This window comes from Cervus elaphus, chromosome 5 (genome assembly GCF_910594005.1).
Source record: "Cervus elaphus chromosome 5, mCerEla1.1, whole genome shotgun sequence".
NCBI lineage: Eukaryota > Metazoa > Chordata > Mammalia > Artiodactyla > Cervidae > Cervus > Cervus elaphus.
Genome location: NC_057819.1, coordinates 85,191,816 through 85,206,268, shown reverse-complemented (window position 1 = coordinate 85,206,268; position 14,453 = coordinate 85,191,816). Strand labels below are relative to the sequence as shown.

Here is a 14,453-nt window from a genome sequence, read left to right as displayed (position 1 = left end):
AACTACTGAAGCCCGAGTGCTTTCGAGTCTGTGTTAAATAACAAGAGAAGCTGCGTGCTGCAGCTAGGGACTAGCCCCCATTTGCTGCAGCGAGAGAAGGTCCAGGCTCAGTGGTGAAGACCCAGCACAGCTAAAAAGTTAAAACACAATCATCACAAATTCTGTTTTCTATTTGAGGCTCATGAGTGAATTGAACACCATCTCTGTGGAGAAAAAAAAAATGGAGTAATTCAAAATGGCTGATTTTCTTGTTGTTTTCTTGGTTTACTGTAGCACTTTTATCTTCTGGCAATGACGCATTGCTGGGGCTTAATGTTCTCACATAACAGTGGAAAACCAAGTCTGTTGTCATCTCTTAAAGAATTGAGACTTGCACACCAAAGTCTTACATAAAAGGATGAATAAATATACAGGTGGGAATGCAAACTGTTTTCCAATTCAAGGCAGATAACCAGCTACTGTGTTCTAGCAGGAAAGCTTCAATAAGAAAGGAAAGTAGGTCCTAAGGCTTGGAACTTTCTAATCCTGTAAGACTGACAAGAACTAGTTAATTTGTACACATTTCTAACTGACTCTGAGAATTGTATTTTTTAAAAAAATATTTATTTATTTATTCGGCTGTGTTGGGTCTCAGTTGCAGCACACGGGATCTTCATTCCATCATGCAGAGCACAGGGTCGCTGGTTGTGGTTTGCAGACTTAGTTGCCCTGCAGCATGTGGGGGTCTTAGTTCCCCAAACAGGGATCTAACCCCCGTCCCCTGCATTGCAACGAGGATTCTTAGCCACTGCACCACCAAGGAAGTCCCAAGAATTTTAAATTTACACCTCATAAATATCCCATGAGGCTGATGCTTGCTTAGGCAACACATACACTCTCTTTCCATTCTCTTATACATCCAACCCATTATCAAGTTCTTTCAAGTCTGTCTTCCAAAATATTCTGAAATTGATTACTTTTCACCTCTACTGTTTCACTTCTAGCCCCAGTTCTAGATAGCTCTCCCATCTGGTCTCTTGAAATAGCCTCCTTACTTGACCCATTGCTTCCACTCTTGGCCCCTCCCTAAAGACAGTTTATTGTCTGTTTAGTAGGTATAATGGTCTTTTAGCCATGTAAGTGTGATCATGACACTTCCTAGCTGGAAGTGTTCCAATAGATTCCCACCCTAGGATAAAACTAAAACTCCTTGTAATTCTATACACTATACTCCATTTGGCCACTGCTGACTTCCCTGCTGGCTCAGACAGTAAAGTGTCTGCCTACAATGCGGGAGACCTGGGTTCAATCCCTGGGTCGGGAAGATCTCCTAGAGAAGGAAATGGTAACCCACTCCAGTATTCTTGCCTGGAAAATCTCACGGACGGAGAAGCCTGGTAGGCTACAGGCCATGGGGTTGCAAAGAGTCGGACATGACTGAGCCACTTCACTTCACTTCACTTCACTTTACCTTTCCTAACTAGTTTGCTATCATTTTCTACTTAATCTACTTTGGGGTTTTTTGAACACATTTATATAGCTATGCTGGATCTTAATCGTGGCACGCGAACTCTTAGTTGCAGCCATGTGAACCCTTAGTTGTGGCATGTGAGATCCAGCTCTCTGACCAGGGGTTGAGCCGGGGCCCCTGCATTGTGAGCACAGTCTTAGCCACTGGACCACTAGAGAAGTCCCAATCCACTTTGTTTAGCCACGCTATTTTTCCCATTCTTCTTTAAAATGCATTCCTTTCTTAAGGCCTTTGTACCTGTTGTTTGTTTTGTCTAAACTGCTTTTCACTCACTGCTTAAAACCTGCTTCACTGAAATCTTGGTTCAAATGCCATTTCCTTAGAGGTCTTCCTTTACCACATTACCTAAAATAAGCTATTGCTTATTTCTATTTATCTGGCTTATTTTTTCCCCCATAGCATTTTACACTGTTTGAAGTTCCCTCTTTGTCTGTGTATTTCTGTCTTCCTATCAGAGTGCAAATTCTTTGGTTGAAGACAGACACATTGGTTGATTTATTTATTGCTGTATCTCCAGAGTCTAGAACATGACTAACACTTAGGAGGTGTTCAGATATTTACTGATTGAATGAATTTGTGTTTATCATTTTTGTCTCCTTGTTTCTCCCATAACTGAAGAGGAATAGTGAAAGAGTTATAGAGTTTAAAAATGCATATGCAACAGTTATTTAGACTGAAACACCTGTACAAATACTAGTTATTCTACTTGTGATTGTTACCTATTGGTCTCCTCTGGATTTCGTCTTTATTCCTTTTTGTGGGTCAGAGACAACATGAGAATAATAATGATTTAATTAACTAACTCTGAATTTTGAACTATCTGTTGTATTCAGGCTTGTTAGGTGTTAAGGGGAATTCAACAATATGAAAGCCTTAGTCTACTCATGCCTAGGCAGAGTTTAATTTTCCGTGGGAGAAAAGAAGACATGCCTTAGGGAAATAACCAAAAAAAAACATTTTCAGAGACAACAAGTAAGCCAGGGATAGTAAAAGATCAAAAAGAATTCAAAATATTGGGAAAACTTTCTTCCTTATAGGGTTTCATGTAGAAAGCAAGTCATAAAAGACTGACGGTGCTGGGCATTTGTGTAGTGGAAGAAGATGAATTTTCTCAAAATCTTTCATCAGCCTAATGTTCAGACATTAGGCTGATAAATATCACTTTGGGTGTTCTTTTTTACTGGCACTAATTGAGCGTCATAATCAAATGGGTGGTTTCTTGGCTATATCTATATTTATCTCTCCAGCACCTGATTAACTGCATATTTCCGGTGAGACAGTTTCTCGACTAAACTTTTTCCTTCTCACGGTGCTAAAACCTTTTTAAAATTTTTACTGTGGTATCAACAGCTCTGTTACAAACCCCATGGCTATTAATGATCCGTAGTCTCAAGGGGCTGTCAGAGGTATTATATTTGATAGTGTTTATGAAGTACTTAGGTCTTCAGCATAACAATAAATGTTATCATTATTATAAAAGAAATGTCACTGACGGAATGACACCAGGGAGATCTCCATCTGTTCCTTACGGGAAGTGTAAACAAGTGAGGAAGGAGTCAGGCGTGGTCCACCACCTAGGTCAAACAGACAAAATGACAGCCGCACCCCTCATTCAGATCACCACCCCGGCTCCCGGGAGCCCACCGGGGGAAAACCAGCCTCAGCTCCCGGAAGGTAAACACAACGAAAAAGGCGGGGCAGAAGGCGGGTTCGGAATGGCTGAGTGGCCAGCGAAAAGTGATTGGCAGCTGCCATGTCCACGTGCTTTGAGCTTCGAACCAGCTGTCGCGAGAATTCGATGTAAACACACCCGTCCCGGTGTCGAGTCTGACTGCTAGCCTGCGACGCCCGAGTGAGGGGCACAGGCTTCTGCGGCATGACGCTTTGTGACTGGGCCACTAAGGCGCTGGGCACAGAGGAAAACAGACGTGTTTGTAACTCCCCGCCACCTGCCTGCGTTCGCAACCGAACCTGACACCTCGGCTTCACTCGAACTCGACATACTGTTTTGTTTTCCCTCGAGCCCCAGCGGATTGGGTCAATTCAGGAGGCGGGCCCGCCTCTTTCCTACTTGCTGGTTGGCGAAGCTGACCCCTGAGGGCGGTGCCCGGCCGCGGCCGGTGTGCTCCTGGGATTGGCTGGAGAGGTAGTTCCGCTGAGGCGTGGTAGGAAGTGGTAACCGTCAATCACGAGGGGGAGACTCCAAACACTGAGCCTTGAGCTGGAGCGCAGCGTTTACCGGCGGGGCGGCCGGTGAGAAGGCTGGCGGTGCGGTGTGGCTCGGGGGAGGCTGGGCGAGGACCAGGGACGGGCAGCGTGAGGGCAGGGGGTTTGGCTGGCGGGGATCCGGCGAGGAGGGGCTGTGGAGGTCGGAGGGGGAGGGGAGGCAGGGCCAGGGGCCAGAGGGCGGCCGGGGGCAGTGGCGGCTCGGTGTTGGAGGTTAAGTGGGTAGCGCCGCGCTGATGTCTTTCAGGAGAGTGGGGCCTGAGGGGCTGGCGAGGGTCGTTCTCGGGAGACAGGGTCCTTAAGGACAGTTTCTTGGGAGGCTGTGTTTCGAGAAATAAAGGGTGGAATGGAAATGAGAGGGCTGAGAGGCTGGAGGTGAAGGTACCTTCTGAGGAAGGGGTCCCTGGGCTAGGTGGGGCGGAGGGTCTTTTGCTTGTAGCAGATGGGAATCGTCTGTGGCGAGATTTCCATTAAGGTGATAGAATGCCCCTTGTTTAAAAGAGATGGCTTTAGGGGCTTTCAGGATTAGCTCCAGGCTGTGTGCTGTCTCCTAAGATCTTTCACATTGCTGTCTCTTTTAACCTTAACCAAGTGTGTTCCATGCTTTTAAAACCTCCCAAGTGATTCAGATGTTTGTTAGACATTCAAGAATCAGGATTCAGTGACGGGACTGGAAAGGATAAGGGGCTTCTAATGTCATATAAGTTTTTATTACTTACTTAGACTCTGGTGATTAGGTTACAATAGCAGAGGGGTTAACAGATATGATTTTAAAAGTCTTGTTAAATTGTGACCATGCAGTCTCTTTTTAAATATATAATTGACATAAAAGATTAGTTTCAGGTGTATCCATAATGATTCGATATTTGTGTATATTGTGAAATGATCACCACAATAAGGCTAGAAAACACCCATTAGGATACATATGTAGTCTTACTCATAGATTATCAAAGATCTTATTTGGAAGGTGTTACCTCACTGCTCCATTTGGTCTTAAAATACTGTACCTTGTATATTTTTTATTATCTCAACATTAGAGTTCAGTAAATTCTTTAATTTTGGCTCACAAGGGTAGCACATTTGGTTTTATAAAGTGATCCTGTGCTAGACTTTCCATCCCTTCCTAGTTTATGTTAACAGGAGCTCAGCAGGTCCTACAAGAGTTTTAACTAGTTTTGTGGTTCTGAGGCTTGGTCCAGATAAGAAGACCTCACAATAGTTTGAAAAGTAATTTTGTCTACTTCTTCGTATTCTGCCCTCTGCCCTTTCAGATGTAAGAGGAATTGCTGGGAAATTTTCCTATATTTTATGTATTTTTGACAATGGATCTCTAGCAAGCAACCATATATCTTTCTTCGTATCCTGGACAGTAATGATCCTTTTTTTCCCCTGTCTGTCTTTCATTCTGGAAACAGGTTTTGTGAATGAAGCAATGGCTACAGACTCCCCCAGAAGACCCAGTCGTTGTACTGGTGGAGCTGTGGTTCGCCCTCAGGCTGTCACGTAAGCAAATTTCAGATGAATCTGATACGTGAAAGAAAGATTACTCAGAATAGTAACTAGCAATCGGGTTTCTTTCCTGAGCAGTGCTTACTTTTGAAAATCTGTTTAACTTGGCTTTACAGGATGACAGATATCATTGATTGCCAAAGCCAAATAAAAGCAATAATTGGGAGGGTCAAGTTGATGTGTTTAGCACATTTATAGAGTACATGAAAAACGCATGAGTACTGTTTTTTCAAACCTCAGTTTTAACAGTTAGTGGGTCATTATATCACCAGGGCTTCCCTGGTGGCTCAGAGGGTAAAGCGTCTGCCAACAATGCGGGAGACCTGGGTTCGATCCCTGGGTTGGGAAGACCCCCCTGGAGAAGGAAATGGCAACCCACTCCAGTACTCTTGCCTGAAAAATCCCATGGACGGCAAAGCCTGATAGGCTACAGTCCATGGGGTCGCAAAGAGTTGGACACGACTGAGTGACTTCACTTTCACTTTTTTGTGGACTGTAGCCCACCTGGCTCCTCTGTCCATGGGATTTTCCTGGCAAGAATACTATATTGTGATGTAAAATATATCACTCTAGGTCTCAGTCAGAAAGTTTCAAAGTCAATGTCACAGAGAGTACATTTCTATATTTTAAGCATTTTTTGACAAAGCATGTCTGTACTTTCTAGGAGCTTATAATCTAATGTAGTTTAAGATGTGTATACTTATAAGTACTATAATGAATAAAAAAGATGCCAGCAAAATAGCATGAGAATTTAGAGGGAATATTTTAGTGGAAGTATTTAGTTGGAGTACTTTAGATCTGAAAAGGTTTTGTTAAGAAGCTAAAATTTATAACATACTTTAAAAGTAGAATATAATTTGGGCAGTTAGAATCAAGGGCACATTTTCAGCAAAGGGGATGAGCAGATGTGGGAAAGGCAAGCTGTTTTCATAAATGAAATCTTAGGGAAGTTGACCTATTTAAAGGAGGTTGGGGTAGACAATCAAGACCCTTGAATAGCTGGCTAAGGAGATGAAATTTGTTTTCAGTCTTTCAGAAATGTTCATAAGGGAATTGTAGCATTTTGGATTATTTCCCTTGGACAGTTTAGCATGTTACATAAAGATTGCCTTCGTAGATTAACAGAAATATATACATACTATGATAATTTACCACTAAACTTCCTTTCTTTTCCTCTTGTGTTTCCCAGGGCTGTATATTCCTTCACTAACTAAGGACCATGGCAATAGGTTAAGCATATTATTAGCTATGAGTTAGGTACTATTTCAGTCTTCGTTTTACAGGTGAGGAAACCAAAGCAGAGAGATACCAATTTTCCTTGATAACAGCCAAGAAAGGAAACCTGGATCAAACCCAGGCAGTTTGTGTCCAGAGTCTGTGCGCTTTATGCGCTGTTCTTGCTGCCTCACCATATGGTATTCCACATATATTGCTTTCGTTACGCAACATGTAATTTGAGTGTTTTTTGGAAGTTCTTTAATTTATTCAGTGTTCTTTTAACAAGTAATGCTTGAGCATCTACTCTGTGCCTAAATATTGACTTAAAGATTCTGGAGATAACAGGTAAATATGAGAGAGGGGTTCCTTTCTGTAATAGACTTTACATTCCAGTGGGGGACCCAGTCCATAAAGGAATTGCAGGCTGGATCAGTGCCCAGTGTGCTCTGATGAAGAGTGACATCGGAGGGTATGGTTTAAGGCTGTCAGGGAGGGCCTCTCTGAGGAGGTAACACTAAGGCTGGAGATCTGAAAGACAGGGAAGAGTTTGAGAAGGAATCCATGGAGAACAAAAGCTGATGTAAAGGTCTTGATTCAAAGAAGAGCTTGGTGTGGTCTAGGAATTGAAGTTGCATGTGACTGAAGCAGGCTAGGTAAGGAGACGGGGAGAAAAATGAGGTTGGAGAGGAAGGCCTGACCAGTGTTTATAGGTATCTAAGGCATGTTACCTTTTAAAAAAATAGGATTTAGGATAACTCACATTGTTTCCTTCAAATGTAATTTTTCACATTTCTCTAAAATGAAGTTGATTTGGTGTTTTGAATAATTTTTTTTTCTCCATTTGCTGATACCCATATATTTCATATTTGAAATATCTTCAGGATCCTTAATATGGGCTTCCAGATGTTTTAGTGGTAAAGAATCTGCCTGCCAACAGAGACACGGGAGACGTGGGTTCAATCCCTGGGTTGGGAAGATCCCCTAGAGGAGGAAATGGCAACCCACTGAAGTATTCTTGCCTGCAGAAATCCTATGAACAGAGGAGCCTGGTGGCTGCAGTCCATGGGGTTGCAAAGAGTTGGACGTGACAGTGCTCGTGCACACACACAAGCAGTGTCCTTAGTAGTTCTTCACTTTTATGCATTTCGATGTTTTCCCATGTCTTACCGATGTCAAGAATTCTGTGAGGATTTCTTAGTAACTCCTAATGCCTGCACCTGCATCAAAACAGATTAATTTTGCTGTACACAGGTGAGGGATTAGGGTTAGGTTCATAACCAATTTACAGAGAACATCATTGACTACTGAGTCATCAGCAGTAGTCTTTCTTGCTCTAACTAGGGCATTCTTCTGCTCTGACTTAGGAAGATCCTGTTTAGTCAAGTCTTCTGTCATCACTCCTTTGGTACAAGTTAAAAGTTCTATCTGTTGGGTTGGCCAAAAAGTTCGTTTGGGTTTTTCTGTAGTATCTTATGGAAAAACCCAAATGAACTTTTTGGCCAATCCAGTATATCAAAATAAGAGACCATGTGGCCATAAAAAAGAATGAGATATTGCCATTTGCAGCAATATTGATGGACCTAAAGACTATCGTACTGAGTGAAGTAAGCCAGGCAAAGAAGGACAAATCTATGATAGCACTTATATGTGGAATCTTAAAACAAATACAGATGAACTTATTTATATTACGGAGATAGACTCACAAATAAAGAAAGCAAACTTACGGTTACCAAAGTGGAAAGAGAAGGGGAGGGATAAGCTAGGAGTATGGGATTAACAGATATAGACTAGTAGACATAAAGTAAACAATAAGGATTTATTTGTAGCCCAGGGAACTATATATAATACCTTATAATAACCTATAATGGAAAAGAATTGGGAAAAAATAGAAAACTGAATCACCTTGCTCTGTACACCTGAAACTTACACAATATTGTGATTCAACTATGAAGTGAAGTGAAGTGAAGTGAAAGTCACTCAGTTGTGTCCGCCTCTTTGCAACCCCATGGACTATGCAGTCCATAGAATTCTCCAGGCCAGAATACTGGAGTGGTAGCCTTTCCCTTCTCCAGGCTACCTTCCCAACCGAGGGATCAAACCCAGGTCTCCCACATTGCAGGCAGATTCTTCACCAGCTGAGCCACCAGGGAAGCTACTCTTTGTAACCCAGTGTTCTGGAATTCTCCAGGCCAGAAGACTGGAATGGGTAGTCTTTCCCTTCTCCAGGGTATCTTCCCAACCCAGGAATGGAACCAGGGTCTACTTCAATTTGAAAAAATGGAGGGAGTTCCCTGGTGATCCAGTGGTTAAGACTCTTTGCTTCCATTGCAGGGGGCACAGGCTTGATCTCTGATCAGGGAACTGAAATCCTGCATGCCATTTGGCACAGCCAAAAAAAAAAAAAGCATGACTTTTAAGAAGAGTTAATGTTTGAAAGAAATTTAAAGTTCATTTGCGTTTGAAAACATATTCAGAAAAATTAAGAAAGCAAGTTAGCAGAATTACCAGGTGATGAAAAGTTGCTTTTTTCTAAGTATTATTAATAACTTTCTTAGGGCTTGTAGAAAGAGCTTTTCCTTGTTTCATATTTAGCTGTCATGTTAAATTTTCTCCATCTCACCCTTTTTTCAGGGAGCAGTCCTACATGGAAAGTGTCGTGACTTTTCTGCAAGATGTTGTGCCTCAGGTAAGTATCTCTGTGGTTTCGGAAATAGCGTGTCTTACTCTTGGCCAGGGAAATTCTGAAATATTCTGTTCCCTGAGTTTGACACCAGTATCATCAACTTAAGAAAGACTTTTGATGTTTTAGCATCGTGAGCATTGGTAGTGTGGAACTATTGCTGCTGTTACTATTAGATATGCCTTAATTTTGTGCTGATGTTGTCATAATTATGTTTCTTTAGGACTTGATTTCCTAAGAGGAATCAAGGTGAGGTACTAGTTGAGAGATGGGGCTTGGGACTGCCTATTGGGGTTCTGTTTCGAAAATCTTTCTCTTGTCTTAGTTAAATGTTGCCTGTTGAAAGTGAAATAAGCAATATGTGCTTTGCATTTGGTTAGCGAGATATTATATTAACCAAATACTGAGTGCAGATCTGTATCACTTTCATATTGAAGTAGTTTTGTGCCAGTTAGAGCTTGTCTTGTTACTCTGGGGCTTCCCTGGTGGCTCAGATGGTAAAGAACCTGCCTGCAGTGGCGGGAGACCTGGGTTTGACCTGGGTCAGGATCCCCTGGAGAAGGGAATGGCCACCCATTCCAGTGTTCTTGCCTGGAGGATTCTGCGCACAGAGGAGGCTGTAGGGCTGCAGTCCATGGGGCTGCAAAGAGTCGGACACAACTGAGTGACCGACAGTTTGTTACTCTAAGAGAGTAAGCCCTTTACTGTTTGCTCTGTAACTGGGAGAATAAATGAGAGCAACTCTCCTGGGATCATCTCTAGTGCACCGTCACCCAGACTTCAATTAACATAGGTAACACTTGGCACACTTGTTAAAAATAATAATTTCCAGGCCCATCTCCCAGTGAGTTTGTCTCAGGGGATCTGAGGCGGCCTCCAGTAACTTGTGTCTCTAGAAAGAATCTCAGGTGATTCTTGGGAAACAGTATCTTTGGGAAGTTGCTGGTTAGTGGACTTCCTAAAGGGGGAGGGTTCTGGTTTTCTCTGGTGCTGTCAGTGTTCCGATTGCCATGGTATCTGTAATTGCAGTGATGAAAAAGGGCATTCATAGATCCAGTGTACCAGCTTTAGGAGAAGGTCCTGGAAAAGTCTAAAATCCAGATTTCAATTGTATTACACCAATTGTATTCTTCAAATAAGGGAAAATATTAAGGCATATTTGGTCTTCCTTTATTATATTCAGTCAACTTTGATGCAAATAGGTCATGACGGCAAGATCTCTGGGGCCTGTAAGGCAAAATAAATGCTTTCTTTTCTTGAGGAACTTGGTTAAGTCGGGAAGTCAATGGCTTGAAACAGAGGTAGTAGTAACATATCAGTAAGTGCTGCACCTGGTAGTAACAGGCTGAATAATTGCTCAGGAAATGCACAGCAAAGGAAGAGTGAAAGAGTCAAGTTCCAAAGGACATTGGAAGTGGGGTCAGTTGAAATGAATGGAAATGTGATGGTGAATGAAACTGTCCAGCTGGATATGGTAGGCAGCAGAGTTGCTGTGGCTATGGAGACTCTAAGCCCAGGCTTAGAGAGCAGTCAGGGCCAAAATCCAGCTTGGTCTTCTACAAACTATACCTTTTTCTTTTTCTTAACCCCTGAGCCTTGATATGAGGCTAGTTCTAAGGAAGGAGCATTTGAACATCTTGATAATCTGCCTTCCTGTTAGAGTGCCCCTATATAAAATTTTTCAAAGGCACCTTTTGTGCTTGTGGAAATCCTGCGTAGCAAGCAGTTTTTTGTCAGCTGGAAGAGAGAGGCTGTGATCAGAGGCTTTGAGGGACTAGTTGGAGAGTTTTCTATAGAAATAAGAATACTGGACTGAGCAATAGATTGAAAATAGGGGGCTGCTAAAACTGATTGGGTTTTAGCCAAGAATGTTATGATGGTGCAAGGTGGAAGATTAACTTAGTTTTTATGAGGATTATACATCAGGAAGGGGGTAAGCTATACAATTGACTGTGAAGATTGGGATCAGAGTTAGGTACCTGTGGAAGTAAAGATGTAGTTATGGATCTAAGAAACAGAATAGTCATTTAAGAAGTTTGCATTGTGTAAGTCATTATTCTGGTGACTATGGAAAGAAAGCAAAAATTCAGGCAGCAGACTTTACTCAGCCAGGCGCCACCGATCGGGTGCTGTGTTAAGGGATGCTCAGTGCCTGTCCTAAAGGCTTCATAGTCTAGAGACTTCCCTGGTGGTCCAGTGGCTAAGACTCCATGGTTCCAATGCAGGGGGCCTGGGTTCTATCCCTGGTCAGGGAACTAGATCCCACATGCTGCAACAGAGTTTATATTCTTCACCTAAAGATCCCATGTGCCTCAACTAAGACCTGGAGCAGCCAAATTTAAAAAAGAAAAAGCTTCTTGGTCTTGTGCAGTCGTCAGGCAGACCCTTTCTTTTAAGGGCCAGAGAAGTTTTGCAGCTCATATAGTCTTTGCTGCAACTGCTCAGCACTGCATTTTACATAAAAGAAAGGGTATGGCTGTATTAAAATAAAGCTTGATTTATGAACACAGGTTGTTTAGTCACTAAGTCGTGTCCTACTCTTTGACACCTCATGGACTGTAGCCTACCAGGCTTCTCTGTCCATGGGATTTTCCAGGCAAGAATACTGGAGTGGGGTGCGATTTCCTTCTCCAATGAACACAGGTGATAGACCAGATTTGATGACCCATGGCCCCTTTTTTCCACATTTAATCCAGAATAGAATGGGAAAGATTAGAGATCTCTAAGAAAATTGGAATTACCAAGGTAATGTTTCATACAAAGATAGGCCCAATAAAGGACGAAAATGGCAAGAACCTAACAGAAGAAGATGTTAAGAAAAGGTGGCAAGAATACACAGAAAAACTGTACAAAAAAGCTCTCAATGACCGAGTTAACCATGATGATGTGGGCACTCACCTAGAGCCAGACATCCTGGAGTGTGAAATCAAGTGGGCCTTAGAAAATCTTACTACAAACAAAGCTAGTGGAGGTGATGGAATCCTAGCTGAGCTATTTCAGATCTTAAAAGATGATGCTGTCAGTGATGGACTCATTATGCCAGCAAATTTGGAAAACTCAGCAGTGGTCATAGGACAGGAAAAGGTCAGTTTTCATTCCAGTCCCAACGAAAAGCAATGCCAAATAATGTTCAAGTTACCCCACAACTGCACTCATTTCACAGGCTAGCAAGGTGATGCTGAAAATGCTTCAGGTTAGGCTTCAACAGTACATGAGCGGAGAACTTCCAGATATACAAGCTGGATTTAGAAAAGGCAGAGGAACAAGAGATCAAATTGCCAACATCCGCAGGATCATAGAAAAAGAAATGGAATTCCAAAAAAAAAAATCTACTTCTGCATCATTAACTTACCTGCCTCCTGAGAAACCTGTATGCAAGGACAAGAAGCAACAGTTAGAAGTGGACATGGAACAAAGGACTGGTTCCATATTGGGAAAGGAGTACGTCAAGGCTGTGTATTGTCACCCTGCTCATTTAACTTATATGCAGAGTACATCATGTGAAATGCTGGACTGGATGAATCACAAGGTGGAATCAAGATTGCTGGGAGAAATATCAACAACCTCAGATATGCAGATGATACCACTTTAATGGCAGAAAATGAAGAGGGACTAAGGAGCTTCTTGATGAAGGTGAAAAAGGAGAGTGAAAAAGCTGTCTTAAAACTCAACATTCAAAAAACGACGAGAATGGCATCCATTTCCATCACTTCATGGCAAATCAGTGGGGGATATGTGGAAAAAGTGTCAGATTTCATTTTCTTGGGCTCCAAAATCACTGCAGACAGTGACTGCAGCCACAAAACTAAATGACTCTTACTCTTTGGAAGAATAGCTATGTCAAACCTATACAGTGTTTTTTTTTTTTTTTTAATTTTTTTTTTTATTAGTTGGAGGCTAATTACTTCACAGCATTTCAGTGGGTTTTGTCATACATTGATATGAATCAGCCATAGAGTTACACGTATTCCCCATCCCGATCCCCCCTCCCACCTCCCTCTCCACCTGATTCCTCTGGGTCTTCCAAGTATACAGTGTTTTAAACAGCCAGAGACATCACTTTGCTGACCAAGGTCTGTCTAGTCAAAGCTGTGGTTTTTTCAGTAGTAATGTACAGATGTGAGAGTTTGACCATAAAGAAGACTGAGTGCCGAAGAATTGATGTATTTGATCTATGGTGCTGGAGAAGACTCTTGAGAGTCCCTTGGACAGCAAGGAGATTAAACCAGTTAATTTAAAGGAAATCAGTCCTAAATATTCATTGGAAGGACTGATGCTGAAGTTCCAGTACTTTGGCCACCTGATGCAAAGAGCTGACTCATTTGAAAAGACCCTGATGCTGGGAAAGATTGAAGGCAGGAGGAGAAGGGGACGACAGAGGATGAGATGGTTGGATGACATTACTGACTCAGTGGATAATTGTTTGAGGAAACTCAGAGAGATAGTGATGGATAGAGAAGCCTGCCTTGCCAGAGTTCATGGGGTCACAAAGAGTCAGACACAACTTAGGGACTGAACAACAACAACAAATCCAGAATCTGCCATTTGGCATTCAACCACTTGGAAAATGGTACATCTTTGCTGAGATTATGTTCCAACTCCTGCTTTATCCTGGGAATCACTGAATTCATGGATCCTGAAAATTATTCTCTGGGTTTCCAAATATCCCTAAAAGGGAGAAAATGTGTTGTCAGACTTATATCAGCTTCTTCAGCTGTCACAAATAGTGTGAATTCCCTCTGTGTTTAACAGATGTCATTGATGGCTGGTAGAAACCCTAAGCTGTGCCCTTTGATTTAATAATTGTACTTAGGAAAACTTATTAAAAAATTCTCAGAAAAAAAAGTTACAGCCCAGAACTTTTCAGTGAGAAATTTTGACATTTTTCAGTGTGAAAAATTGTAGCCACAGGACTTTCCTGGTGGTCCAGTGGCTAAAACTCTGTGCACCCAGTGTAGGGGGCCAGGGGCCAGGGTTACATCTCTGGTCAGGGGACCAGATCCCACAAGCTGCAGCAAAGACCCAGGGCAGCCAGATCAATCAATCAATAAAATTATAGCCTGCCCAAGTATCAGTAATAGTCAAGCAAATTTATATGTGGTCTCTGTAGAATAATTTGCTAAAATTTAAATAATACTTTTGACAAAGGGCACGCAATAGAAGTTATTTTCTCTGCAGTGAAAAAACAACACACAATGATTGTTGCTGTGTTTTTTTTAAATTCAGTAATAGCTCTGTGCTTATGACTATGTATATGTTTTAGAAACCAGATAAGGAATAAAAGGAGAAATAACAAGTCCTGTATCAGTA

At 42.1% G+C, this 14,453-nt stretch overlaps 1 protein-coding gene across 8 annotated transcripts in view; it reads left to right on the top strand.

The window, feature by feature from the left end:
* The first annotated feature begins 3,367 nt into the window (after nt 1–3,367).
* Nucleotides 3,368–14,453, top strand: part of BCAS3 (BCAS3 microtubule associated cell migration factor) — a 579,738-nt gene continuing 568,652 nt past the window's right edge. For 3 of the 8 annotated variants that reach the window (XM_043902888.1, XM_043902893.1, XM_043902896.1), the window contains exons 1-3: nt 3,370–3,763; nt 5,152–5,239; nt 9,095–9,149. In XM_043902888.1, coding sequence (XP_043758823.1) covers nt 5,169–5,239; nt 9,095–9,149 — 126 coding nt within the window. In that variant the 5' untranslated portion in view covers nt 3,370–3,763; nt 5,152–5,168. Of the gene's footprint in view, nt 3,764–5,151; nt 5,240–9,094; nt 9,150–14,453 lie in introns of all 8 variants that reach the window. The other 5 variants (XM_043902895.1, XM_043902891.1, XM_043902889.1 and 2 more) reach the window with 4 other exon arrangements.